Source organism: Podarcis cretensis (genome assembly GCF_951804945.1).
Source record: "Podarcis cretensis genome assembly, chromosome: 8".
NCBI lineage: Eukaryota > Metazoa > Chordata > Lepidosauria > Squamata > Lacertidae > Podarcis > Podarcis cretensis.
In genome coordinates, this window is record NC_137177.1 from 53,338,592 (window position 1) to 53,366,471 (window position 27,880).

Here is a 27,880-nt window from a genome sequence, read left to right on the forward strand (position 1 = left end):
TTCTCTGGCTTTCCTAGCTTAGCCTTGTGCCCTTAGTACGATGGAGGAAGTTGTTGCATTACCAGTGAGATTCACCTGTCTCTGTTCAGTCAAATTCTTTTGTATGTGAACTCGGGGGGGGGGGGGGGCTGGTTGACAGAGAGAAGGGGGACATCCAATGAAGCCAAGTCTTGTTAAATTCAGGACAAACCAAAGAAAGTACTACTTCATGCAGCACATTGAAATTCTCTCCTCCAAGGTCTTGTGATGGCCAGCAACTTGCACGACTTTAAAGAAGGAGTAAAAAAAATCATGGGGAGTAAGGCTATCGATGGCTGCTAACCCTGATGGAGTGTTAGCTGGTGAGATTCACAAATGCAGAGGGCTTCTCATGGGTTTCTGGTCGGGCACAGTGAGAACAGGATTCTGGACTGGCCCTGCAGAGCTATTCTTGCATTCTGATGACAGGCTATCAGTTGCCTTTGAGCATCATTTGGTGGAAAGATGGGGTGCAAATACAAATATATAATGGAAGAGTGAGGGATGGAGTTTTCTTCCCCAAGGACAACTCCTTTTCTGCACCCAGTTCTGTGCTCCAGTACATAGCTTGGGAATCACCATGTGAAGACACAAGCGTTCAAAGGATTTCACTTGCTTAAAATATACCACCCGCTGTGCTGATGAGTTGCTGTAGCTAAGCGATCGCATAGAGGCAGGCAGGCAAGCTTTTGGCAGGGTGTCACGAGATAGGAATGATTTACTGCCACGTTTTTACTGCTGTGTCTTTGTGACATCTAAGCAATAAAAGATAAGTTGGCTTGCCTCTCTGGAGGTGTTGCAGCTTATCTCTTGGAACCGTGTGCACCTGGGTATGCAGAGCTTTCATTGATTATGCACACGTGCGCAACGTGGTTCCTGCTCTAACAGCATGTCCTCAGCCCATTTCTTCAGCGAGTGCTTTCTGGAAACCAATCCTCTTTCACCCTTTGTTCTCCCTCTAGGCCAGAGGTAGCCAATGTTGTGCCCTTTCTGGCCACTCTGGCTGGACTGATGGGAGTTGGGATCTGATGGGAGCAGGTTAAATAGAAGACACCCAATGAAGCAACATCTGGAGGGCACTGTGTTTAAGGTGTTGCCTAATCCCAAAAACTGAAGGATTATCAACTCACACCTTTCTGAACAAATGAAGCCATGCATTTGCAAGTTAGAAAAGCACTGCTGGATCAGACCAAGCTGGTTCTATCTAACCCAGTCTCTTGGATTATTGGATGATTGGCCCGTCAGGTGCCCCCAAGATCCTCCCCCCTGCAAAAAAGGCTCAGCAAATTTGCCTGGCAATGACAATGGGTAGATCACATCCAGTATTTTTATACTGTGAGTAGATCACAGTCTCTTAGGAATTGGACGTGCCTGCAGTAGACCATCCTTGCCTTCAGTTGGTTCCCCCCAGCAGTTGGCATTCACCTGGATGTTTTTATTTAGCTCTTGTGGCTACTTCCTGTCAACAGACCTGTCCTTCATATTTTCATGAGAGCTACTGCTGCCTCTTATCAGATTGCACTTGCGTAAATATCATTTCCTGTCCTCTTGTTGTGCAAGATCCCTAAAGTATAGTGTTTACTGTCTGTTTGCTCTCCTGCCGTGGTTTCCTTGCTCTGCATTCAACGTTGTTTCCCTGGCCAGAAAAAATAAGGCTCCTTCCTTTTCCTGGAAAACACACACACAAAGAGAGAGAGAGAGAGAGAGAGAGAGAGAGAGAGCGTGCTGTGCCTCCACCTTTGCCAAACGCATCTCAGTGTTTGTTGCTATTCTGGAATCTTGCAACCTGCACATATCCCACGGCTGTTCTGCCTCTGGCCTGTGTCATGCATGCCACACCGGAGGCAAAACACACCTCGCCGTGGATGGAGAGCAGCTTCAGTATTGTGCCTTCTAGCAGACATCCACTTCCTTTCTGCTCAGTGAGTGTTGTATCTCTCCCATCAGTCAAAGTGCTGGGCAGATGACAGCACATGCCCAGATGACCAGCTTCATCGGCTAGGAATTGGGGGAGGGCTGTTAGTGCAGGAAGCAAACCAAGTTTTGCATACCAGGCGAAGACAAGCCCACACCTTCTCTTGTGTGTACAGCAGCATAAAAAAATCACCTACTTGAAATGCAGCAGGGGGGAACGACCTTGTTGGTTTAAGCCACTAATGTGCACATAGCCCTGATCTCCCTGGTTCTAGTCCAGCAGTGCAACCACAGTTGTTTCTATTCATGGGGCAAGCAAAAGTAAACAAACAAAATGTCCTGGTAACTTCTATGCCTCCTCATCCCAGAAGAGCCAAAGGGATGAAAACCATGTCCTTTGGTTGCTCCCACAGCCATTGACACTTCCATTCCCCAAGTGGCATTGCAATAATCTCTGGTGGTGTGATGGTTGCGAAAATGTTTTAATTCTTTAGAACCTCTAGTGTGATGGTCATGATACGCTTCCTGGTCTGAGGTTTTAAGTGTTTTCCACTTAATGCTTGCAAAACAAATATGCCTGACACACCCAAGACCACAAGCCGTGGCATCCGCATTCCTGGCAGATGTCAAAAGAAGACAACAAGAGATTTTCCTAACCCAGATACCACAAGATTACTCTCCCCTGGTTGCTTTGGATCTAGAGACAATTCTAAGAGTCGTGATGCGATAGGGAACTTGCTCCCACACATGGCAGTAATGGCCATCAACCTAGATGAAAGAGGAGTAGGCAAATTCATGAAGGATAAGGCTTTAAATGATGGCTACTAGCAAAGATGTCTATGCTCTGCCTCCAAGGTTGGAGGCAACAATGCTTCTGAATGCCAGTGGCTGGAAACTACAGGAGGGGAAGAGTGCTTTTGTGCTTGGATTCTGCTTGTGAGTTTCTCACAAGTACCTGGTTGGCCACTGTGAGAACAGGATGCTGGCCTGATCCAGCATGGCTTAATCTCTGTGTTATGTTAGGGAAAGGGTTTCCCACGTATTCTTGTTTTTTGTGGACACTAGTATAATCTGGCAGAGTCCCCACTTAGCATCTGTACTCTGCATAACTGGCTGTGCTGGAGGCAAGCAGCCTTAGGTAAGGTGCAGTTGCTGTCTTTGGTAGAGATCTGTAGGGCAAGGGTGGCTATCCTGAGACATGTAGTTCAGCAACACCTGGAGGGTCCCTACTATATGGTGTTCATAATTCTACACAAATACATAAAGAAGGGCAGGATTTAGTTTTGGGCTACAGATTTGGCTTCCCCCTAAAAAAACCCACCACCCTAGGTTATTACATTTAAAGAGTAAGAGTGGTAACTAACACTAAGTAACATCTCCTGTCAGAGCAAGGATTTGGGCTTGTGCAAGAGGGCTTCCCTTCCTTCACCCCCTAAATTTGTTCTAGTGGTTCCCCCAACCCTCTGGACTAGATTGGGGGAAGTATAGGGGGAGGAGACATGGGGAAGATGGAGTCCTATTGTGCAAAATAGAAATCATTGCACTGACAGAATGGGTCCCCTAGATACTGCCCTGAGCTTCCAGCTGTTAAGAAAAATCCCTGGAAGCGAATGACAGTATGTGGGAAAGATTTATGGTGACGTAGAAGCCAGAGAGGGAGCAGTACGTGGTTTCACTTGTTCAGGAGTCATGATACTTTACATCTCCAAAGTCTAGAAACAGCATTATTAAAATTGCTGGTTCATATTTCTCCTTCCAAACTGAATGAGCAACACAATAATAAAAGCAAAGCAAAGTAAAGCATCGTGTCCTAATTTGTGTAATTTGATAGCTTTCACAATAAATGGATATTTCCACCACATGCAAAAGAAAAAAAGGAAACCATTTATTTTTTTTAGCTTCCATCCTCTTCAACAGCCATGGCCTGAAGCAGCAAATGTAGAAGCTTTGCTGAATCTAAGTGGGTCCCTGCTTAGCAGGGCTGCCTGAAAACAATGTACAGTATAGTTCTCACTGATCTTCTCAAGGAATGCGGGGCCATGAAGGTTAGAAATAATTAAATCAAGCCATTTAGTACCTCCTTTACAAGGTAGATTTTAAAATCTTACATCCTATGCTCCAAACACTGAGTAGTGTACCTTTCTTTCATGGGTGGCTTCAGGTTTGAAGGTTCTCTAAACAAGGACCCCTCTGATGTTTTTCTTCAATCAGTGAGCTGTATTTGTTGGTTTTATTTCGTGGCAGCAGTGAGGTAGCGCTTTGAGCAGTACCAAGCAGCTGAGTCTAGCCTTCGTTTTCATTTCCCATAATGGTTCCCAGCGTGGTGGCACTGCAGGGCATTATGGGAAATAGTGGCCCTAGAGCAGAATTAATTTTAAAGAGCCCCTCAGTGGTGGGCCTTGTTGGCGGCCCAGCAACTGCTCACGGATGCTGGGTGCCAGCACCAGCTCTGCTTTTTTCTTTGAAGGGAACTAGGGGAACAGATGCATTCTCTCTTCAGCAGAAAATCCTTCACCTCTCCTTGAGTCTTTATCCCTCTCCAAGGGCTGCTACTAGGAGGCTGACGCACATCTGCCTGGCTCTTTATTTTGGCACGTTGGAGGGGGAGGGGTTGAAAACACTCCCAGAGTCTTTCATCATGTTAGCTATGGGCTATCTTTTTATTTCCAAGGCTGCTTCAGTATAGGGGTGTGGGTGTGTGAAAGAGAGAGAGAGAGAGAAAGAGAATGAGAATGTGAGTGTGAATGTGTGTGAGAGATAGAAACTGAATGACAGCAAACATAAAATCAGAAATCTAATCTCTCCCTGGCGAAGTTAAACTGCCTTAGTGTCAAATATCAAATAATCCTTTTTGGCTGCTGACTAATGAGTGAGTGGCCTCTGTGGAGGTCTGACTCTCTTATAGAGCTGGGCAGATCTTTGCTCAGCATCCAAACTAGTAGGGATGGGATGCTTCTAGCATGGCTTCCACAGCTCAGTGGTAGAGTACTTGCTTAGCATGCAGAAGGACCCAGGTTCAATCCATGGCCTCTCCTGTTTGAAGGATCTGGTGTTGGAAAACACCCTTCTCTTCCTGAGAGCCTGGGAAGATGCTGCAGTTTGGAGGAAGCTTGATGCACTGTTAGCCTGACCGAATCTAAGGTTTCTGAAAGATCATTTCCCCCTTTATTTACCCATGAAGCTCGCTGTGTGACTTTGAGTTAGTCATTATCTCGGAGCCTAACCTTCCCTTCAGGGTTGTTCTGCGAATCTATGGGGGGAAAACAGGGAAGGAAGAATCCATATATGCCAGCCGACTTGAGCCCTTTGTGGAAAGGCACACTGTAAGTATGATTAATAAATGAATAAAGTACTTCCAGGCTACTTGGAAACCTGGAATCTGACCCACATATATCTTCAGACACATGAGAAAACTTTCCAAAGATAAAATGGAATATTTGTGCACTTAACAGCTAAAATGTTGGGGAACGAAGGTATTCATAAAGGAAGGGGGTATTCCAGCAGAGAGCAGCAAAACAGCCACGCCTCAGTTGCTGGGTCTGGGGGTACTGCTGCCTCTTGGATTTAGGGCAGGGGGCATTTCGCCTTCAGCCCAGAGCCTGGATCTGTGTGGGGGAAAGGACAAGCTTCATTTCCCAATGTGTTCGGGGGACCGTGTTAGATTGCATCATGCCATGCCCAAATGAAGTTAAGAATTGACCGACTGCCTCTTCATTTCCTGCCCTGATGGCAACTAATTATTTTTATTAGCCTATAAAGTTCCATGGCCAGATAGAAATGGGAAGCGGGATGCCTGCCTCGCTTTTCTTCTTCCACAGCTGCAGCTTTTATTAATTTCCCAGAGGAAGAAAAGGCACGATGCGTGTAAGTATAGAAGGCAGCTAGCGGAGCATCGCAGAATAAATATAAATGAGGAAGGTGGATTCTTCTCCTGTTTATGTTGAGGGATATCGGGAGTAAGTGCTGGAGAAATTGTTCTGTATGGGGCTCAGAGGTACTTCAGATTCCGTGTAGAAGACAGAGGTGAACATAAGAAGAGCTTGCTGGATCTGGCCAGTGGCCCATCTTAGGCCAGCAACCTGTTCCCACAGTGGCTGACCCAAATATCTCCCTTCTCACCCTCTCAGGCGCTAGATCCGCAGAGGGGGCCCTCTTGGTAGTTCCTGTGAAGCTGGGTTGTGGTGATGGCCCAGGAGGGTGCATTCTCTGGGGCAGCCCCAAAGTTGTGGAACTCTTTCCCCACTGGGATGCGCCTGGCACCTTCACTGTACAGTTTTCGCCAAATGCCTTTGACACTTAAGAGGTATATTTTCAGGACTCACCCTATTCTTGTGATTGTAATTTGTTTTAATGTTGTATTTTAAATTGTTGTGGCCCACCTACCCTGGGACAAGCCCCAGAATTCCCTGGGAAGAGGGTTGACAGTTAAATCACTCTGGAATTGTAGCTCTGTGAGGGGAATAGAGGTTCTCTTAACAACTCTCAGCCTTTAATGTAAATTGCAGATGTGACTTAAGTCTCCTTTGGTGTTTGTTTGTTTGTTTGTTTGTTTGTTTGTTTGTTTGTTTGTTTGTTTTAAGATTCCTCAGCTCCTATTCTTCTCCTTCCCACTTTCTACTTTCACATCATATGTTTAAAGCACTATTATACCACTTTAACATTCATGGCTTCCCCTCCCCCCACCAAAGGATGCTGAGAGTTGTTTTAGGAGAGCCCTGTTCCCTTCATGGAGCTGCAGTTCTCAAGAGTGTTTCATCAATCTCCCCCTTCCCAGCGGAACTCTGGAAGCACGGAGGGGAGAAAGGGGTCTCTCTCTGGTCACAAGGCTGCAGGCGAGATAAATCAAGCCAGCTCTTGAATTTCACCCACAAGAAGGAAGCAGGTAGTGATAGGATTTTATTCTTCTCCTTTGTTAAATGTCACTGAATATGAGTCACCAGGAGTATAATTTTCCTTTTCTGACGTAGATGCAGCAGATTTCTCCTGCAAAATGAGAGGCTGCTGTGTTTGCATTCAGAGCTGTATGCTCATGCTGTGTTGATCCCCTGGGCTTAGCATGGAGATGCCTTTCCTCCTTGTAAGTTGAAAGCTGGCGGGTGTGTGTGTGTGTGTAATTTTGGGCCAGCTGGGCTGAACAGACTGCAGGAGGATCAACAGTGCTTGCAGCCTGCTTTGTATGTAGGGGCTGCCCCCAACCTGCTTATCTCATGAGGGGGCAGGTCTGCTGGTGAGCACCTGCCCCCTCCAAGCTCACCAACTTGGGTGTGGGTGGGTTAGTGTGTGTTCAGGTTCCCTCATTCCCACAATTACAGCAGCTGTGGTTCCGCCCCCCCCCAGGTGGTGGTTTTCCAGCAATTGGATCAGCTTCCTATAAAGGCATCCAAGGTGGAGACTTCAATTCAGAAAAACCTCACATAAGTCTTGCAGAGCAGAGAATCCAATAGTTGCCCTCCTTGTTCCCTAAGCAATTGTGTAAGGTGCTAGGAATGTCAGAATATTCCATCAGAAACGGAAATGTTAGCAGACATTGCTGAAGTTTTCATGTTCATTAAAGGTCAGGAATGGCAATCTTGCAAGCGAATATGAGTGGTATTTCATAGAATGGTAGAATTGGAAGGGACCACAATGCTCATCTAGTCCAACCCCTTGCAATGCAGGAATCCTTTGCCCAGCGTGAGGCTCCAACCCATGACCCTGAGATTAGGAGTCTCATGCTCTACTGACCAAGCTATCCCAGCTGCCAGTTTGCTGTCCCAGCTATCCCTACTGCTGATTTGATTAGTGCTCCATAAGCAATATTTTCTGCATTGTTTGGACGTTTCACTTTCATGAAATTAAGTTGTAACTAATTACGTAATTAACTACTTTCATTTCAACCGTAGCAGATAGCAAAGTGAATCACATAGGTTTTGGCAGAAGCTGAACTGTAGCGGAATGGAAACACCACTGGTTGCAGCAAAGACAGGACAGGACAGAAATCACTAAACCCCTAAGGGTAGGCGTGCTTTCTGTCTTGGCTGGCATTTCAGTATTGCACATGTGGTCATATGTTCTGGCGTACACATTAATACAGGGTGAGTCCTTTAAAAGAGGCCCCGTGGATACAGAGTACACATGTTTCACGGGGCCTCTTTTAAAAGACTCACCCTGTATTTCTCATGTTCAGCTCATAACCTTCCTGTATGGTAGGCCACTATTCTCTAGGGAATAGGGAGAAATTCAGTTTAGTTCACATTTTGCTAAGTCTACCTAATTTGCATTTCTAACAATAATACGTGAACCGAAAGGCACCTGTCTTTCAAACATTGCATTTCTCCAAATTTTGCAGTGCATGCCGTTTTCCAGCCAAACAAGTGTGTAAAGAAATGTGTGTTTATGGGGAAAGTCTGAATAGAATATGATATATATATATTTTAAAATACTGTACAAAAATGTATTGTACTGTATTAGTGGAAATTACTTGCAATATTGTGCCTATTAGGAAAAATTGCATATACAAATGTCTTAAAAGGGTAGAGGTAAAGGACCCCTGACAGTTATTAGAACAAATGAACACTAAAATGCTGGCATATATTTTTTTAGGACTACCCCCTGCCCTCCCCAGAAAAATTGCAAATTGATGTGGAAATGTGATGGGTTTAACCTAAGACTGTGAAAAATGAAAAACTGTGAGGATTTGAAATTGGACCGATTCATCCATTTTGCAGATGGGAAACTGAGGCTGAGACTTGCCCAACCTCACATGTTGAGTCCTTGGCCACAATGAAGACTGGTCAAGGTCTCCCATATATGAATTTGTTCACTGTATTGCAGGAACACAAGTGTTTATATTACTCCCCCTTTCCCTTCACCATAAAAAGACTTGCCTCTTGAGGATAGCCCTTTTATGTTTTAGAGTCATGTGGCAGAAATGGGCCGTGGAGCCAAATGCCAGGAAAGGCAGCTCACCCACTGGCTTATTTTAGAGTTAGCAATGCATCTGCCTCGCTCCATTGATCTGCGCGGGAGCAAACTGCCTGGAGACTCTTGCAAACTGCTCCAAAGGAAGATAGAGATGTATTTGCCGGCAACACAACTTAGTGCATTCAGAGGAACTGCTGTAAAGCATCTCCTGCAAAAAAAAAAAAAAAAAAAAAAAAGGTTGTGGAGGTAGTGGTTGGGAGAAACCCCTGAGCATTGATCTTGCCACTAAAGAGAGGCTGAGCACTGTCTCCTGCCATCCCCAGGCAGTCCATTGGCCATGCACTGCTGGCTCATTGGAGATCATAAGAGGCGGGGGAAACAGCTGACCTATTGGGACTGGGGAGGGCGTGTGTGGGTGTGCGTGTGGCTCCCTTGGCAATAAGGTGCACAAGGACTGCGATGTGCGGCACACTCCAGCGACAAATGGATGGTGATGGTTGAGTTTCTCAGCGAGCTGCACTGAAATTCTCCTCCTCTTTCCCTCCTTCCTTGTCTCAGCTGGAGTTCAAGTGACTTTTATTTGTGTGTGTGCATGAACACACATCTTCTGAGTCTTTCTTTTTCTGACAGCAAGTGGATGAGCAGGTAATCTTGTCGGTCTTTACTGCGTAGGGCTGTTGTGCAAGATAACGGGAGGTTTGTGCTGTGCTTTTTAAGTTCTCGTAAAGCTGCAAGGGGTGCTTAATTCAGGACACATGTCTTGGCCTTCAGGCTGTGTGAATTTCATTCCTGCTGCCTTTCGTAGGTGTTGGAGATTTCAGAGATGCGCAAGGCGGCTGTGCCTGCAGTTATTATGGAAAGCTGATTAAATGGAAGATGACTAGCTTTCTGCAATACTTGCAGTGCTCTGTATGCAGAGGTCTCCTTCACAGGCTTCGTCCTGTTTTTGCCAGTTGAAGAAATTGTGCCTCAGTAACTCTTGCATTCCTTATCAGCACCTTCGTATCTAAAGTTCTGGGATTATAGACCAAATGAAAGTGTTTTATGCAAACTAATGTATTCCACTGATGATGTACAGAATTTGTGTGAACTTCTTCTCCCAAATCTGCTTCAGGTTTTATTTACCCTTTTATTATTCTTCCCTTTCTTTCTTCCCCAGTTCTTCTGTATTATATATCACCCTCACTTTTACCTTCTTTGCAAATACTTACTGTGTTTTTATTTGAGTTTATTGTCTATTTTGCCACCATAATTCATGGTGCGGGGATTAATTTCAACTGGCTGGTTCACTTTCCAGGGTCTTTGAGATGGCCTGTGTTTTCTGGAGAATTGTGGGGGGCTTGGATGTTATTTTGGGGTTTTTTAGGAACTGAAATTCCTTGACGGGTGTGTCTTAATTGCACTTCATTCTCCTTTTCCTCCACGCCCTGTTCAGTCAAGCATGCTGACTGTATTATCGTTTGAATATATTTGTTTTTGTTTCTTTTTGGGAGATGCAACGAAAGCTATTAATACCACTTAATCAAAAACACACTGGTTGTACGAGTGAATGGAGTTTCAGGGTGCAAGTGTTTTGCATGGGGTGCTTCTTAGGGCTGTGGGAGAAAGTGCCATTTCAAGATGCTTGGTTCATCACCTGCTGAAATTGCTGGATTCATCTTCATGGCTTTTCAAGTTGAAGGAGGGCTCACATCCTGTCAGAAGCAAATAACAGGTTCCCTGGAGCTAGCAGCTGCTGTGTTGAGTCTTTGCAGTGCTGCTGCTGCTCGGCCCCTCGTTCCACAGGAAGGGGTGCAATTATATGTAATGAGGACACATCACAGAGAAAGGGAGGGTGCTGGTGGTAATATGGGGCCTGCCAAGTGGAGGGAGGTGAGAGGCCGGAGCCCAGCTGGGAAAATAATATATTGCAGTTGACTTGGGAGGGAATAATTTTTGGTTCTTAAAGCAGGCTTGCTCTTTTTACAGCAAGCAGCTGCAAGTGCCACAGGAGCAGGAGCACCTGCGGCAAAACCACTGGTGAGCAGCAAAAAAATAGGTAGAAGGGAAGGGTGGGTGTTAGGAAGGGAATAGTTTGGGTCTTTGGGCACTTCTCCATATATCTAAGAGACGGTGAAGTGCAGGCTTGTTAGGCCTTGTGGAAATCAGATCTTGCTTTTCACTCCTGGATTCTGGAAACAAATGCTTTTTCTCCATTTCCCTCCTGGGCTGACATTAAGGATCTGTGATCTTCCCAGATGTTGTTGGACTACAACTCTCATCATACCTTGGCCAGCATGGGTGATGGTCAGGAACGATGGGAGCTGCAGTCCAATAACATCTTCAGAGCTACGGATTCCCTGTCTTTGAGTCATAGGTTGTGCACACACCATATGTTTAAGGCACATTCCCCAAACCCACCCAGAGTCATGGGAATTATAGTTTGCCCTTCATGGAGCTACAATTCCCAGCACCCTTAAAACTACAGTTCACTGGATTCTAGGGGTGGGGTAGAGAATGTGAAATACATGGTGTGTAAGCAGCCATAGTGAGTAAATTGGCCTGTTGGAGAGGCAAGACCCAAATCCAAGCCTCTCAGCTGCACATTATGTACATTTCCGACTTGGGCATATCAGCCACCCTTTTGGATTAGATCATTCTGAAAGCTGCTCTTCATCCTGCAGTGTTTCAGCTTTCATTTGGCACCCGCCTATATTGAGCATCTGGTGATGACAGAGCTGTGAACGTGAGAAGTTTAAAGTTAGAAGCTTTCCAGGGCAAAGTCCTGTCTCCCCCATGAACTTAGCAGGGTGTAACAGGGTGGATAAAGTCATAGCAAGGATTATTTGGGGACACTTTCTCTTGCAGGGGTCCCTCTGTCCACTGTCAGCCAATCAGCCAGCTCATTCTGAAGAATGCTAAGAACATAAGAAGAGTCTGGCAGCTGGATCAGGTCAAAGCCCCATCCAGTCCAGCATCCTGTTCTCATAGGACTCAGTTGTGCAACAGCATTCTTGTGATTCCCAGCAGCTGCTTTCAACAACGGAGATAGAACATAGCCATCATGCCAGTAGCCACTGAAATCCTCCTCCTCCTCCTCCATGAATTATTCTAATTCTCTTTTAAAGTCATCCAAGTTGGTGGACATCACTACCTCTAATGGGAGCAAATTCCATGCTTTTACCATGCAACTGTGTACTTTCTGTTAGCAGTCCTGAATCTTCCACCATTGAGGTTCCCACTTCTGCCTGCATGCACCAGTCGGTTAGCTTGGGCTCCCTTTTTATCGCCATGTAGGGCACAAATGTGCTTCCGGGTTTTTGACAGCATAATTATGCACATTGCGCGCACAGCCTGAGCTGAACGGAGGCCATTCATTCTGCTTAGGATGCCTGGCATTCTTTTTGAAGTTGCCATCTTGGGGAAAGAGGATGGGAGAAAAGACCCATTTAAATACAGGTTGTGAAGGAAGAGAGACAGCTTAAATTGCAGCTGTTGTGCTTGTGATACAGAGTCCCATCTCACTCTTTTCTGCCCTGTTGCCTTCCCTCCTTGCAGCAGGGTCTTCTGTAACTCAAGGTTTAACAAAGCTGGGAAGTGGAGAAAGAGAGAGGAAAAATCCTGCAGCCAGGAGAATCGATACAAGAGTCACTGCACAAGCCAGGGACCGAGATGGGGAGCCTCTAAAGAACGCTTCCCAACCTTGGACCCTCCAGGAGTTCTGAACTTGGGAACTCCCATCAGCCCCAGCCAGCTCTGCAGGTTGGAAAAACCTTTTTGGTGTTATCTCTAATCTTGGTCATTCACTGAACTCAAATCTTGTTCTGCCCCTTATGGGACCAGCAAAGTTAGGGATGTGGGTCTTTCCAAGAATCTAATGCAACACGGAAAGGTTGTTACAGGCCAAACTGAACACAAGCATTTTCTATATAAACAGGTGCTATGCTATGTCAGGCCTCCAGCCGCTCACACAGGGAGAGGCTGTGTCACAGACAGTTAAAGCTTTAAACGTGCATTCAATGATGTAGTTATTTCACAGTGTCCCCGCTTTGTTTTCTTTCTCATATGAGACAGGTGTATGCATGTAACACCCTACAGGGTTTGTTGAAGTTGAACAGTGGCGTTTTATTATGAAACATTCTACCCAAAAAAGAAGCCGCCTTTCCAACCTGGCACCCTCCAGGGGTTTTGAGATACAGCTCCTATCAACCCGCCAGCACTGCAGGGTGGGGAAGGCCACTGTACGTAAAGACTAAGAGTTGCTGGCCTGCCTTCTCATGCATGCCTGTGTGAGTCATTGTGGGGCTAAGTAAAACAAGGACCACCCATTTCTGTAAAGCTTCCTCATCTACAAGCAGTTTTGATTCGCTACAGGCGACCAAGGGAGTGACTATGGTACAAGTCCAAAATTTACAAGGAAAATTTAGTGCCTACATACTGGCTGGCCATTATGAGATCAGGATGCTGGACCAGATGAGCCCATTGGCCTGATCCAGTAGGCTCTTCCTATACTTTTATTGATTTTACTGTAGAGGGGAGAAGAAGTGAGGCAGACGGTAAGTAAGCGTGGTGTAGCTTTTGGGTCTCACAGGCAATATATGAATGGTTGTGTTTGGACCATGCGACTTCAGACTGCAGGCAGAATCGCATTTGGTTGAATGCTGATCTCCATAAATAAATATTTCCTGCACGTAGAAAGGTAACTCATCAGGAGCAAAGGTTCTAGCACATCCCTTTCCCTCTGACATGCATATTTTTGGCAAACTGGTGAGGCTGTCATGCGACATTGACAAAGCTGTATTCATTTTGGGGTTATCCTGTGAAAAATGGTATTCTGAACTGGACCCCTGAATTCATCATTCAGAGATGTACAGCCTTTATTTTAACACCCCGTGCACAAAAGCAAATCAAGTATTTAGTTCTTAAGGCTGCAGAATCCAGCTTCAAAGTGTATGAGCAAAATTTGCTGGAATCTTGCAAGGGGGAGGAAGGAGGCAGCTGCCACGGCCTAATGATCTGCAAAATAAATTATGCAAAACATGCTTGCTTGTTAATTTGAATATTTTTTCTGCAGATTGCAGAATTTAGACTTGAGAGGAGGAATTTTTGTGTTTTAAGTCCTGGTTTAAAAAGGTTTATTGAATTCCTTTACTAATCCCTTGATGTCTCCATAAAGATTGTGTTTCTGTTGGTTTAGCGTCATGCTTAATGCCATGGCTGATCACTCTGGAACCCTGCAGCTGGGTCAGCAAGTTTTCAAATCCTTAGTACAGAAACTGGTAGTGGTTGGAGCCATTGCGGTTTTTTCACATTGTGTTTGATTTTAAGAAACTCTGGCGTGGGTGGCAGGTTCTTATTGCTCTGTTAAGAAGATGCAGCTTCCTTGCAGGCATTGATCAGGTGTACTACTAATGGGGGTGACTCCAGCTTCAGCCCTTTCCTGGAAAACATCCAGAGCTTCAGCTGGTATTTTCCTTAACTATCTGGGCTAATTCGGTGTCAGTCTTGGTTCTGCTTTGTGTCCTTAACCCCAGATGTGCAGCCAATTAGCTGATTACAGAGGGGGCCGCCTGTTTTAATTATTTCAGCTGCTCAAAGCTGTCTTCCGGTTACCATTTTGGAAAGCTGCTGTTGCTGTAATGAAGAAATGTGTGACTCTGGATTTCGTTATAAATTGCTTTGCTACCTTAGGTATAAGATACATTTTAAGACTCACCTGCCAGGTCATCTAACCCCATAGATATTCTCACCTGAACCTCTTTGATCTGCAGAACTAGCACAATGCCACATAATACTTGTTCCTCATTTGTTAAAAAAACCAATGTTTTAATGTGGCTGTACCTACACTTTGGAACTCCCTGCCTATTGATATCAGGCAGGCATCTTCACTATTTCACTACTATTTCACTACTTTTCAGTGCCTGCATTTAGGCAAGTCTGTCCAGATATGTAAGATGTTTACATGTGTTTTAATCAAGTTCTTAGCTTATTGTTTGTTTTAATTACTTTTGCATGTTTAAAATAGTTGTTTTTAATTTGTTTTTACGTATAATTTCTTTGTTTTATCCTTTTTATAATTAATTTGATTACAAAAAAAATTATATGCATATAAATTTTGTGAAATAAAATAAATCAGACCATTTGTTGGAAAAATGTGGAAACATCTCGCTGTTGTTTGAAGTCTTGGGATCAGCTGATGCAGTTTGGGAGAGCAGGCATACAGGGGGTTGGTTTTGCAATGGGTGTGGGCCAGGATTGCTGCTGAGCCAATAGAACAGGGATGGAGAGGGACACATTCCCTTGGGGGCTTCCTTTTGGGGGAGTGGGGGCATATGCCAGGGGTGGGCAGGGCCCTGAGGTATATATGAGCAGAGTAATGGGTGTGATACTTACCTCTGCCAGTGCGGTGTAGTAGTTAGTGTGTTAGACTAGGAACTGGGTGACCAGGGCTCAGATCCCCATTCAGCAGTGAAATGTGCCTTGGGCCAATCAGTCTCTCGGCCTAGCCTACCTCACAGGGTTGTTGAGAGGATGAAATGGAGATGGAGGAGAACCATGTATGCCGCCTTGAGCTCCTTGGAGCAAAGGTGGGATGTAAATGTAAAAATAAACTAAAATAGGCTGCATTCTTGCTATGCAAAAGCCATAGATTTCAACACTCCCTCCCACAAATGTACACACTCGTCTCTTTGTTCTGCCCCTAGTTCTCCACATCTTCTCTAAGATCCTTGGCACAAGAGTGGAAAGCCAGAGTATATTAAAATAATTGGAGAAGTGGAGAGCCTTAACAGCACTCTGGACAGCTCCTGCAGTATTTATTTTTGTTTGGCAGTGTTTGTTTCAAGCATAACAAAGTCCAAGTAATAAGTCTCTCTCTCTCTCCCTCCCCCCCCCCTTAGTATAGGAATAAAGTTGACTCCATCTAAAGTACAGTCCAACCTGTCAACTCTTAGCTCAAGGTGTTGAAGCTTAAGGTCTGGCCAATCTGCTGGAGGAGCCACCAAGAACTCCTCTCAGCTATGTGGCCTGAGTGCTGAAAGACAGAAGGCTCACTGCGCTACAATTTGGATGCATCCAGAGCAGAACTTTGTCTTTCTTAGATCCTGAAACTAAACTTGGCACTTCTCCTGCAGTCTTGCAGACTCATTCTTTAAACCTTCTTATAAGCACTGAACTGATTCAGTTGCACCCTAATTAACGAAGTGCAGTTTGCAAGGGGAGGAGGGGGAGCAGCTATGAAGGACAACTTGAAACAGGATTTATGAAGTAAGACGGTTTCATTTTTGCATCTTCTAGTCATTTGATGAAAATAATATGGCATTTTAGTGTCTCTATAGAGCCAGCATGAGGTAGTGGTGTTGGGATGGGGGACATTTTGGCTCCGTGGAGCAGTTCCTTATTAGGATGGGCCTCAGGGGCCAAATTTGACAGGAGGGTAGGGTTGCTCACATGTCATTCACCTGGTGTCACAAGGGCGTCAGGTGATTTGGCACTTTGAGTCCTAGACTGCTTGCTGAAACAGAGGAAAAGCCCTTTTTTAAGCTTGCAAAAGCCCTTCCTCGTCAGGAAGGAATTTGCTCTGAATCCTGCAAAACTGAGCAGGAATTAACCTTAAAATCACACAAACCCTTAAACATTAGCTAATGGGGGGGATTTAACCTGCTATAGGGAACTGTGCAGAGCCAGTGCAGAATTGAATGCCACCCACATGCCCATTGGAGTGGCATCGGCTGATTCAGAGGTGGGCATGGTTTTAAGAAAAAGGACTCATGGGCTAAGTTGTAAACCCTGCTGGGCCTTGGGCCAGAGGATGACCACCCCAACTCTAGTGTTTTGACCTTGACTCAGAACCTCTGCATTTTTAAGCACGCAGAGCTCCACGCAAAAATGGTCTCAGGCCTTGAATTGCTGCAAAGCTTGGCCTTCAGAATTTTTGACAAAGGAAAGCATGTGCAGGACTTTAAAGCTTGCAAAATTTTACATGGTTTAGGAAATGGGATCTACTCAGGAGCCTATTGATCAAGACTATTGGGTCTGGGGAGATGGGAAAGCTTTTGCAAGCTCAGACTGCAGCTTATGCGGGGAAATGCTGTTTTAGTAAGTGCAACGCAATCTTGGATGCGTGCCTTCAGAAACAAAAAACAAAAAAAGTATTTCTGTATAACTGCAGTCATCCCCCTCCTTTTTTTAAAAAAGCATATGCCTATAAGTGGTTCAATGGATTCTAATCAAGAGAGACTGTTTTAAAGAGGCTGCTTTGCTCCTAAGCACTCCATAAAAGTTCGTTCTGTCTCCATACTTAATTGCATTAAACAAATGACATTTGCCAGCCCTGGGAGGGAAGTTTCAATCTGCATTAAACTTAACTCATAATTTAAGTGTTCACCAAGTGGCCAAATGCCCTATTCATTCTTTCCCTGGGCCGCCTTGGAAGTCCTTGTCTGGAATAGTAAGTCAAAATACGTGGCAGGGGTTGCCAAATTTTGCTGTGCAATTACAACGTGTGGCTCTTGCTGCTGAGACTATTGTTGATAAGCAGAGTTTAATAATTATTGATAATGAGTTGCTCTGTTTGCTTTTTTCAGATGCCTTGAAAGAGCCTAGGATAAGGAGTAGGCTTTGGTTGGAAGTGGACCAATCACAGGCTCCGTATTTTTCTGCTCATCTCCCAATGGCCTTCACATTTTCCTGATAGGGAAATTGAGCCACACCCTCCGCACCCAATCCATGGTATTAGGCCCCTTGAGCCATGGAGGCCATGGATGTCCCTGTGGGGAACCTCATTGACTTTGACTCCGAACCTTCCACCACCGACACCTCCGAATCCGTCCCTGCCGCTCCTCCCTCCACCAATGGCAACGGGCTGCTGGATCACCTGGTGGGCGACACGGCCGCAGTGGCAGAAGAGAGCGATGCGACGGAATCTGCCGACAGCGAGAATGACACAACGGACTCGCCCACCCATCACAGCTGGAACAACCACCGCCGCTCCTCCTCGGAGTCCTACTCATCTAACCAGAGCACAGAGTCCGCCAAGGACGAAGTGACAGCAGAGCAACGGGAGTTCATCAGGCAATACGTGGAGAAGATCTTCACGGGAGGGTGAGTGTTTGAGCAGCAAGATGCTGTGAGCAGGTGCATGCTGGGGTTGTGGGATCGTTGGCCAACTCTCTCCCTGCAGGAGGTTCCCAGTTCTTTTTTTACACTGCAACTCCCATCAGCCCCAGCCAGCGTGACCATTGTTCAGGGATGCTGGGAACTGCAGTCCAAAACATCTTGAGGGCACCATGTTGGGGAAGGCTGCCGTAGAGCTTCTTTGAGCTGGCATTACATTACTCAGACCAATCCAGAGCAACCTTAAATGTAATCTAGGCAACCATTCCCAATTTCCCCAGATTCACCCCCTCAAAGACTTCATTTGCTGGCTAAAGTACCAGGTTTTTCTACAATGACACCAGTTTCCAAATTGTAAGATGGAAATAAACAGCCAGTATTATATCCAGTCGCAGTAGACCTACTTCAATCAATCAATCAATCAATCAATCAATCAATCAATGTTAGTTGTGTCTCTTATTTTTTAATGGCTCTCCTCTGTGTAGGACTAACTCACGGTACAAGCCAATGCACCCCAGAGGGTGCTGGTGGGCAAATGTTTTGTAGTGAGGCCAGGAACCTGAATTTCTTTCTTTGCATTGGCTTTGCAGAAAGAGGGGGAAGACAGCTTGCTGCTGGATCCTTCACCCCCCCCCCCGGGGTGCAGCAAGCCCCCTTCCCCCTCTGTGTTCCCGTTGAAAAGAAATGTTGGCTGGCTGTGACACATCTCTCCCACTGAGTCATGCTTCTCTCTCGACTTAACAATTGCTGCCTGGGGACTTTGGGGCTGCATCACCCAGATGCAGAGTGGAGGCTTCAGCTGCTGCAGCTGATGTTGACTCTGTGTGTGTGTGTGCTTTTAAACAATTCCACTTAATTTAAGCAATTTAGCAAATCTGCCGTGACTCACCATGGCCCAAATTAAAACGATTTGAATGTCAACACTGGGGGGAAGTGCCTTTCCATTTGCTCCCTCCCTGCTCTGCTGCGTGGCCAGTTTGGGGATCAGACCCCAGAAGGAATGTTCTTGTGCAAAACTGACATTGGCAGCTTGCATAATTTCCGTTCACAGTTACCGCTTGGTGAGGTGGTCTGCCCCCGCATGCAAAAAGAGAAGAATGGCAATGCTCAAAATCAAAAACCTCAAATTCTTTGTTAGTCTTGCTACACGTTTAATAAAAATAAATAAACAAACTTGGGGGGGGTGTATAACCCTTTTCAACCCAAGGGTCATATTCCCTTCTATGCAATCTTCTGGGGGGTTGCGTGCCAGTGGCGGGCATGACTGGAGGGGAAAAGTGGGCAGGGCAATGAATGTCAAAGTCACTTTTGTGTACTAAGTTAGTCTCTGCACAAATTCATGCACCCCTCCCTACCCGCCATCCATGGAAGCAAGAGGCATCAGCAGCGTTCAAGGACAAAATCCAGCCTAGCAAAAACACTCAGGGAAGGTGCAAAGCAGAGCCAGTGAGGGGAGAAGTCGTGTGGCCTAGGGAAACTTTGAGGGGTCCCCTAATCCTGCTCAAAAGGATGATTTATTGACATGTGTTAATTCCCTGTTGGCTCCTGATAAAGAATATTGGTGCCCTTTCGGACTGGTAAGAGCTGAAGCAGTTTACTTGAATTTATTTCCCCTACCCCAAGTTCACTTTTCATTATGTACTTTTTTCTTCCTCCTTTAAAGTTCTGCCTCCCCCTCCATTTAGTACATTGAGCCAAACGAGTTTAATGCCACCTGGTGACTGAAAGCAAAACCACAATTCAACAAGAAACTGCTGTGTTTCTCCCAGTTTTGTTGCAAGTCATAACATAAAGGAGAAACCAGAAGAAAAAGAGCAAACGGCAACAGCAAAAAAAAAAGAAAAGAAAAAAGGACAGTGATGCTCTGCACATACAAAATCAGATAAAATTTGTGTGGAGGATGGATTTCATAGGCAGCCGCAAACCCAATCAAGAGTGAGGGACAATAGCAGATTTGCAAGCATAAAGAATTCAACGGTCCTTTTTCTTGTGCATGTTGATTTGCCATCATTGTGAGGCACACCTAAGCATCTTTTTTGCATACACAATATCCCTCCTTGAATCCCTAGCATCTCCAGGTAGAAACTATTGCGCTTTTAAATGAAAGTAAAATGAAAGTGAAAAATGAAATATTTCTGTATTCCTTGTGACAACCTTGCAAGGTAGGCTAGTAATGACACTAAGCTCCTAAATTGGAAAGTAAGCTCATTGGTCAAGGCTTATAGTACAACACCTAGTTTTTGTGCTTATTACTATTATCACTACATTGCAGAGTGGTGACACTTGAGAGCAGGCAAGGATTTGCCCAGGGCCCCCTGACAATTCTTGCCTGCAGTGAGATTTGCTTTGGGGACTTGCCAGCTTATAGTCTCAGCCCTCTGCATCACACTTAGTGCCAACTTGCTTTATTTTGTATCTTTGTGATTCCAGAGAGGAATTTGACCAAGAGGAGAAAGCCAAGTTCGGAGAACTCTGCAGTGGGGAGAATGCAAAAGGCAGGGAATGGTTTGCCAGATACGTGAGCGCTCAGGTAAGGAGATGTTCAGGACGCAACTCTGGCTGGTGTGGATTGTGCGCTCTTGAGGCCCTTTGCTTTTTGTGCTTGCGTGTGCCTCTTGACACCTGTTCACACATTCAAAATAGTGGGCCCTATTCCTAGTGGAATGCACAGGGCATTCCAGGCCATTTCAGAGTCACCTTTTGCTTTATTGCATTGCTGTATTCCTACATGGAAGAGTCTCATCTGCTCACCTCTGCATACCATCATTTTAAAAACCCTGCATAGGGTGAAACTTTTTCCAGGTCAAACAGAAGCCGGATTTGCACAGCTTCCTGATTGGCTAGACCTTATATCAGTAGCAAAGCTACCTCCTCCCTTCTCAGAGCAAGGCTGTGCCACCAGGCTGATTGGCCAGCTTCTGAGAACAGCTTTCGAACCATGACAAGCACTCAGAGGGAAGAAAAAATGGAAAGCAAAGCAGATGGCCTGCCTTAAAGCTTAGGCTGGAGACGGCTGTTGATCCAGGGGCTGTATGTGCAACAACAGAGGAGCAGAGCTGTTTCCTCCGTAGCCAAAAAAAGGTAGAACGGCAGCCCTACATCTGTTTCTAGGTACATCTGTACCCAGTCTTAACACTGTTGGCTTTCCCTGTTTCCTCACAGCGCTGCAATTCCAAGTGTGTCTCGGAGCAGACTTTCTATCGACTGGTGCAGTCCTTTGCTGTGGTCCTCTTTGAGTGAGTAACAGCAGGCGTCGGCATGGAGGCTACAGGGTCTTCAGCCTTTACAGCAGGGGGTGGGGAACTGAATCCAGCTGGCGGGTGGGATTCTTCCTTCCTCCACCTCTCCCCGCAGGCCATCTTGGACAGTTGGGTGGGGCTGATGAGAGGTTTAGCTCAAAACATCTGGAGGGCATCATGGTGGTGATGGTTGCTTTAACCACTGCACCACTTGGGCAACTGGAGATGAATTGCACATGTGATCCATGCAGCTCTCCAAAAAAGCCATGCATGGCTGTTCTTCAGTGCTGGCAGCGAAGGCTGGTCTATGTACACCACCTTGAGATCCTTGGAAGATAGAGGTGATATATAAATGAAATGAATAAATATTAGGGAGAATGGGCACTGCCCCACTGAATTCCGTCTGCCCTCAGCCAGCATCCATTGGGCTGCCTTCCTGTTTACAGTATATCCAGGGGGTGGCCCTGGTAGTCTGCTTCCTCCTCCTTAGTCTCAGTGTTGCCCTTGTAGAACGCAGCATGGAAGAGAATGGGGAAAAACTGGAATTAGTTGGCTCTGCCCACTGTTGGACTCCCTGCATTCAGCCCCATGGACACTAATCACCACTGAGTGTTACTCTGTTTCTTCTTCATATTTCAGCAACTTTATTCTTTCCTTTTTTTCAGGTGTTACCAGATGGATGATTTCAGCCCTGCTAAGAACCTGATGACCATGTGCTTTACTTATTACCATATTGGTAAGGGGCAGTTCCTTCTTGCTGAAATTTCTCTATGGAGCGAGAAAATGTGCTGGGGCAATTTGTTCATCTTCAGCAAAGGAACAAGAGTACCTTGCAAGAAGCATCTCTATAGGAATAGCATCCTGGGAGTCGTTTGTGAGAACCTCGGAATAGTGAACTGATCCTTTGCATTTGACCCGCCATTGCACCCAATGTGTTTTGACTACACACAATTTTGGCTTTGGGCACAAACCCCAGAACGTAACGCCTGCATAAGTTGCAGGCTTACTATGAGGTTTCAGAAATAGATGAGAGCCAGGAAGCATAATGATTTTTAGCTTCTTGTTGGTTGCTTCCATGTTACCAACCATGTGTCCTGGTTTTCGACATCCATTTTTAAGTGTGACACTAATCACTGAGGGCTAGTATCTTGCTTTTTAGTTAAAAAGCAAAAACTTAGGGTGGGAGAAAGAGAACAAACCAGTCTCTCTTGAGCATTGATCTTTAGGAGGAGTGGTGGTCCTTTAAGTCAGGGGTGGGGACCACTTTTTTTAGCTCAAGGGCCACATTCACTTATGAACAACCTTAAGGGGGCCCTATGCCAGAAGTGTGGGGGGCCAGAGGCTAAAGTGGGTGGAGCATCAGGTATGATTCTTACCTTGCTGCATTGAAAAGTCTGAGGTCTCTGCATAAACCCAAACACCTGTCTTCCATCTGGGCAAGCAATGGACATTGTTACAATTCAAGAACACATTCCAGTCAGGAAAATGCTCTTGAGGAGAGCCCGGAGCAGGGCCCGGGAGCGGTGAGTTCTGAGGGCCAGGTCAAGAGGGCTGGAGGGCCACATTCGACCCGCGGGCCTCAGGTCCCCTGCCTTACTCCCTCTGTTTCTCTTTCCCGCTCCCTGGTTGCATTTTGGTAGGTAAGCCCCAAGCGCTGCCCATCGAGTCCAAGGAGAAGCCCACTGGCAGCATTGACTCCTACCTGAAGTCCGCAAACAGCTGGCTGGCCGAGAAGAAGGACATTGCGGAGCGGCTCCTGAAGAATACATCGGCGAAGACGGAGAACGTGAAAGGCTTCTTTGGGAGCTTTGAAAGCAAGCTAAAGGGGCCAGGGCCCAAAAAAGCTGAGTGAGTCCAGTTGAGACCATCCACAGCACCTTTAGTGGAAGCACAACACCAGACCTGGCTTAAGTACCCCTGAGCACCACCACCTCTGCTCTACTGAAGATAATCTTGTTTATATGCCGCTATCGGTCTTGGTCGTCCCAGGAACATAGGAAGCTGCCTTCTGCCGGATTGGCAGTGGCTGTCCAGGATTTTAGCCTGCAGCGCTTGCGTGTCTCCCCTAGCCCTACCTGGAGAGGCTGGGGATTGAACCTGGGACCTTGTGCACGCAGAGCAGATGCTCTGCCACTGAGCTACGGCCCTTTCCCGCTTTATTAATTAACTGGTTGATTTAAAGTCACCCACCCCACCCCCTTTTAGGGCAAGGCTTGCATAGCAGGCTAACTCGTCTTCATCTGTGTAGTAGTGAGACTATACTTCTAAGCAATTCATAGAACAAACTACTTGCAGTGCTTCCAAACTCCCCCCCCCCAAAAAAATGATGTTACATTTAACCGAATAGTACCTGTGTGTTTGCTTCTAGGGATGATGAAGGCAAACCAAGAGAGAGAATCCACAAATCAGGTAAGCAGCAATAATAATAGGTCTATGCTGTTGTTGTTTAAAAATCTGTTTATAATGCTCATAGAAAACAGGTGTTTCAGGTTCTGGAGAGCTGGGATACCTGGCAGGCACTGTCTGGTCTTTATCTGAAGATTGTGTATATGTGTATGCACAAATCGACACCCCCCCCCCCAAATATCAAATATCTCCCCTTTGCAGTTTCCCTCTACAGTCCTGAGGAGGAGGAAGAAAAAACAGGAGAGAAGATCTACCTGTACATGCACCTGAAGCAACAGCCCATCTGGTAAGAGCAAGTGGAGACTGGTTCAATAGGATAACTGGGACACTGCCCCACCAACCTCACCCTGTCCTCAGCCAACCCCCACCTGCCTGCCTTCTTACTTACAGCCAACCTGGTGCAGCCTGTCAGCTCCCCCATTTGTTAGTCTCAGTCAGGGGTGCTAAACTGAATAAAATATTGGGTAAGCCCCGCCACACATAATCAAAAGATGCGGTGCATGCACACCATTTGAGTAGCAATGCCCATGAATTTTTTTGGGAGGGCCAGCATCCTCAAATATTTTATGGGGGGCAAAGGGACCTCAACCCCTAGGAGTTGTAGAACCCAGCAGGGAGGAGGAGGATAGGGCCTAAACTAGAATGAGTTGTCTTTGCCTTTCACTGGCTCTGGTGCCACCTACTGTTGGCCTCCCTGCCTTCCGCCTCACCTGTCTCAGTGAGCACTAGCCACCACTGGTATAACCTTATTATCCTGAGCCAGCTGCACTCCTGAGCAGGGCATTGAAGCAGGGGAGCCATCTAGCAGGCCCAGCCACATCCCTCTCTGGCAGAAACCACCCCATTCCTTCCCACTTCCTAGCCACATTCACAAAAACATACCCTGCAGTTGATACAGGCTCAACACACGCACGCACATCATTTCCTCCCCTGTTCCCTAGGCATACCCTGAGGTTTTGGAATGCGGCTTTCTTCGACGCGGTTCACTGTGAGAGGCGGAAACGGTCTCCCACCACTAGGTAGGACTTCGCAGCTTCTTCTTCTTTCTTTTTTTTTTCACAGGAGAAAGGAAGTGGGGGACACGAGGGGTGGAGGAGAATAGGTCATAGTGCTGAAAAGGACTGCCTTTTTTGGTACACAAATGGTTTATTTTTCTGCTGTTCTCCCACTTGTCAAGCAGGCCAATGGAGCTTTTTAGGTTCTGCTAATTTGATGCAGGACTGGGTTTATATTCTGTAGGGAGGAAGCTTTTCCTCCCCGGCCCTTGGAAGTCATCCCCAGGGTTTTAGAGAAGCAGAAACCACCCAGCAAATGCAGTTTGATAACAACATCCAAGGGGGAGTATGCCAGGCAAGAGCTTAAGGAAAGGGCAGAGTACTCCCTTTCCCCCCTTCCTGCTCTCATGTTGCTTTGTTGGGTTGGGGAGGTTGAAAACAACTAATTTCTCTCTTTCTCTTTCTTGACGTCTTTAATCTTTTCTTTTCTTTTTCTGGTCAATTCTTTCACACTTCCTCTCTCTCTCCATCCATACTTCTTGCATGATCTTAACATGTAACCTTCTGTTGACCCTTTCTGCTGCCACTCCAGAGGGAATGCTGGAGAGGAAGAGGAAACGAGGTGTGTCTGTCCGCATTTCCTTTCTTACCTTTTTATGCCAAAGGCTCATTTTGGGTCCAAAACTTGCCACCGTGGTTGCACAGTATTCAGCCCAGTGCTGCAAATCCCACTAGTGTACCCTTCCCCCCACCTGGTGCCCTCCAAGATATTGTTGGACTATTGCTTTCATCCTCCTTCACCATTGACCATCCCTGCTGCGCTTGCTGGGAGTTATAGTTCAGACACATCTGGAGGGCCACAGGTTGGGGAAAGCCTGCTTTCCAAGGTATATCTCAAAGCACATCAAAGCAGTTTTGAAAGGAGTGTTCCTTGTTCGTTTCAGTGCCTGCAACAGCAGGACAAAATCTAATATGGATGCTGAACCGATTCAGAAGCAGTGGGAGCCTACCACAAACCACTTTTTGAGTCTCTTTAAAAATAAAAAAAAATCAGTCTCCGTTCTGTCTCCCAGCCAGAGTTTGCCATGCTGCCAATATCTTATACATTGCTTGATTATGATGCACAGCTTCTGTATCAATGCCGTATAAAGCAGCTTGAGAAAAGCCTCTGGGCACGGTGAACTGCTTAAGTGAGTCTGTTTTTCTCTCGCTATTTTCTGTGTCAGCAGTTGTGGTAAGTTTTTGGACACAGGGGCCCCTTCCAGTCTCTGAGGAGTTCTAGATGTAAACGTTCTACTTTGACCTTCCCCCTTGCTTTGATTTCCTCCTGCTTTCGATGCCTCTGTGGAATGCTGCTGCTGCTTGAGAATCTCTTCTCTTTCCTTCCCTGTCCATTCCTCTTTGACCATCTGGATTTAAGTACCTGCTTTCTGTGTTGTTTCTGCCCCTCTCTCATTTGTTATTGTCGTGCTTAATTTTGCCCGTTTCATACCATACCAGTTGGTGTTTTTTTGTGCAGAGCCTGACGGAGATGGGGGGGGGGTTTGCTTTACATGCATCTGGAGCAGCTGTTCCAAATGGTAAATGGTCACTGTGCATATACACACTTGCCATGGTCCCAGAGAACAGCGCCACTGGATTTGTTCTTGATGCAGACCTCTTGGGTGCCTCCAGGCTGTCCCTATTTTGGGGAACCTACAGCCTTCCAGATGTTGCTGAACGATGACTCCCATCAGCCCCAGCAAGAGTGGCCAGTTGGAGTTCAGAAACATTTGGAAGGCCAAAGGGTCCTTAGACATGCCCTAGCATGACAAATCCTCTTTAAAAAAACGATTAAAAGGAAGACATGTAAACGCCCTGCAAGCAAATTAGGACAAATGCTCAGTCAATGGGTCATCTGAAAGTGGTCCTTGAACTGTTGGCCTGAGAGATGACAGGCAGGGATTTCTCCTGTGCACCTCTGCCTCGCTCTGGCAAACAATCTTGGGAATTGCAAGGTGAAGGAGCAACCAAAGAAGCCACTGTGCCCTGAAAGACCCCTGTGAGTCAGCTGATACTCCTTGACCCCTGTGAATGGATGACCAGCTAGGAGACTTGCCTTGGCTAAGCCAAAGAATGTCCTCTGCATTTGCCTTGCCTCAACCTTGACCCTTGGCACATCTGTTTCCTGTGAGGACTGATTCAGGGATACACTCTTGAATTGCCTGCCAAGAAATCCCTCTGCCACTCTGTCTTCATATCCAGCATGACTCCACATTTTTAATTTCTCTTGTTTTCCTTTTATTTGCTGCTGCTGCTGCTTCTCCTCCCATTGACTTCCTTCTTCCTGTATTTCCCTGCCTCCCCTTTTCCTCCTCTTGACATATGGTCGGCTTCAGCCAACATCCTATTTTCCCTAAAAGGACAAGCATCTGAGGGCTGATATGTAGTGAAATCAAGTGGCAGAATCCTCCTTACATTGCGCCCTTGTCAGGTGGGGGAGATGGTGTTTTCTAACACTTCCCTGCTCAAAAAGAATCCCTGCATTTAGAATGCGATTCTAGACCAGAATAGGCTTGATGAACTAGTTTTCTCCAGACCACTTTTTTATTTTTATGTTTTGATTGGGGGTGTTAAGAAATGCCACTCTTCCCCCCCAACACCCCCCAAAAAGTTTACCATGTGATTTTGCTGAAAATGTAGCTCAACTTTCAGCATCCCCCATTCTTGATCACTCTTAACACATACTTACCCCATAGGGTTCAGTGAGAATTTTTGCATTAACCTGGAGGCATGCATTCCCTTGATTCTTTTTAAGGATGCATAAGTGGAAATCTAGAATGAAAGGTCAGCAGTTACATAAGAAAGGTTGCCATGTTTGAAACTCCCACATTGGCTGTGCACCCAGAGCTTAAGGAGCCGTGTTGGTTTAAGTGTGCATGAATAGACCTACTAGGACCAAACCAGCAGGAAACTTTCATTTAGGGAGAGACATGCAAGAGAGCCGGTGTGGCATATTGGTTAGCGTGTTGGACTAGCACCTGGGGTACCAGGGTTCAAATCCCCACTCGGCCATGAAGCCTGCTAGGTGACCTTCAGACAGTCACTGCTTTGCAGCCTTAAGGGTGAGATATAAATACAATAAAAGCAAATAAATTAAGGACACATAGAGTTCTGACTGCTGCATCTCCAAAGCAAAGTATTGACAGAAGGGAAAAGATTAGAGAAGGTGCCGTGAGGACTGCCCAACTATAAAGATAAATAATTGCACTAATTTAGCGTTGCAAGCAGATGGTGGGCAGGAGAGGAGACATCTGTGTGCCTTTACTGAAC

The 27,880-nt window shown here is 46.1% G+C and overlaps 1 protein-coding gene across 5 annotated transcripts in view; it reads left to right on the forward strand.

Annotated features, from left to right (window-relative positions):
* Positions 1–27,880, forward strand: part of KIAA0513 — a 50,402-nt gene that overhangs the window by 14,178 nt on the left and 8,344 nt on the right. For 3 of the 5 annotated variants that reach the window (XM_079988885.1, XM_079988886.1, XM_079988888.1), the window contains exons 2-10: positions 17,400–17,916; positions 20,359–20,458; positions 21,091–21,164; positions 21,833–21,903; positions 22,808–23,015; positions 23,536–23,576; positions 23,775–23,859; positions 24,515–24,592; positions 25,161–25,190. In XM_079988885.1, coding sequence (XP_079845011.1) covers positions 17,564–17,916; positions 20,359–20,458; positions 21,091–21,164; positions 21,833–21,903; positions 22,808–23,015; positions 23,536–23,576; positions 23,775–23,859; positions 24,515–24,592; positions 25,161–25,190 — 1,040 coding nt within the window. In that variant the 5' untranslated portion in view covers positions 17,400–17,563. Of the gene's footprint in view, positions 1–12,410; positions 12,577–17,399; positions 17,917–20,358; positions 20,459–21,090; positions 21,165–21,832; positions 21,904–22,807; positions 23,016–23,535; positions 23,577–23,774; positions 23,860–24,514; positions 24,593–25,160; positions 25,191–27,880 lie in introns of those variants that run through there. The other 2 variants (XM_079988887.1, XM_079988889.1) reach the window with 2 other exon arrangements.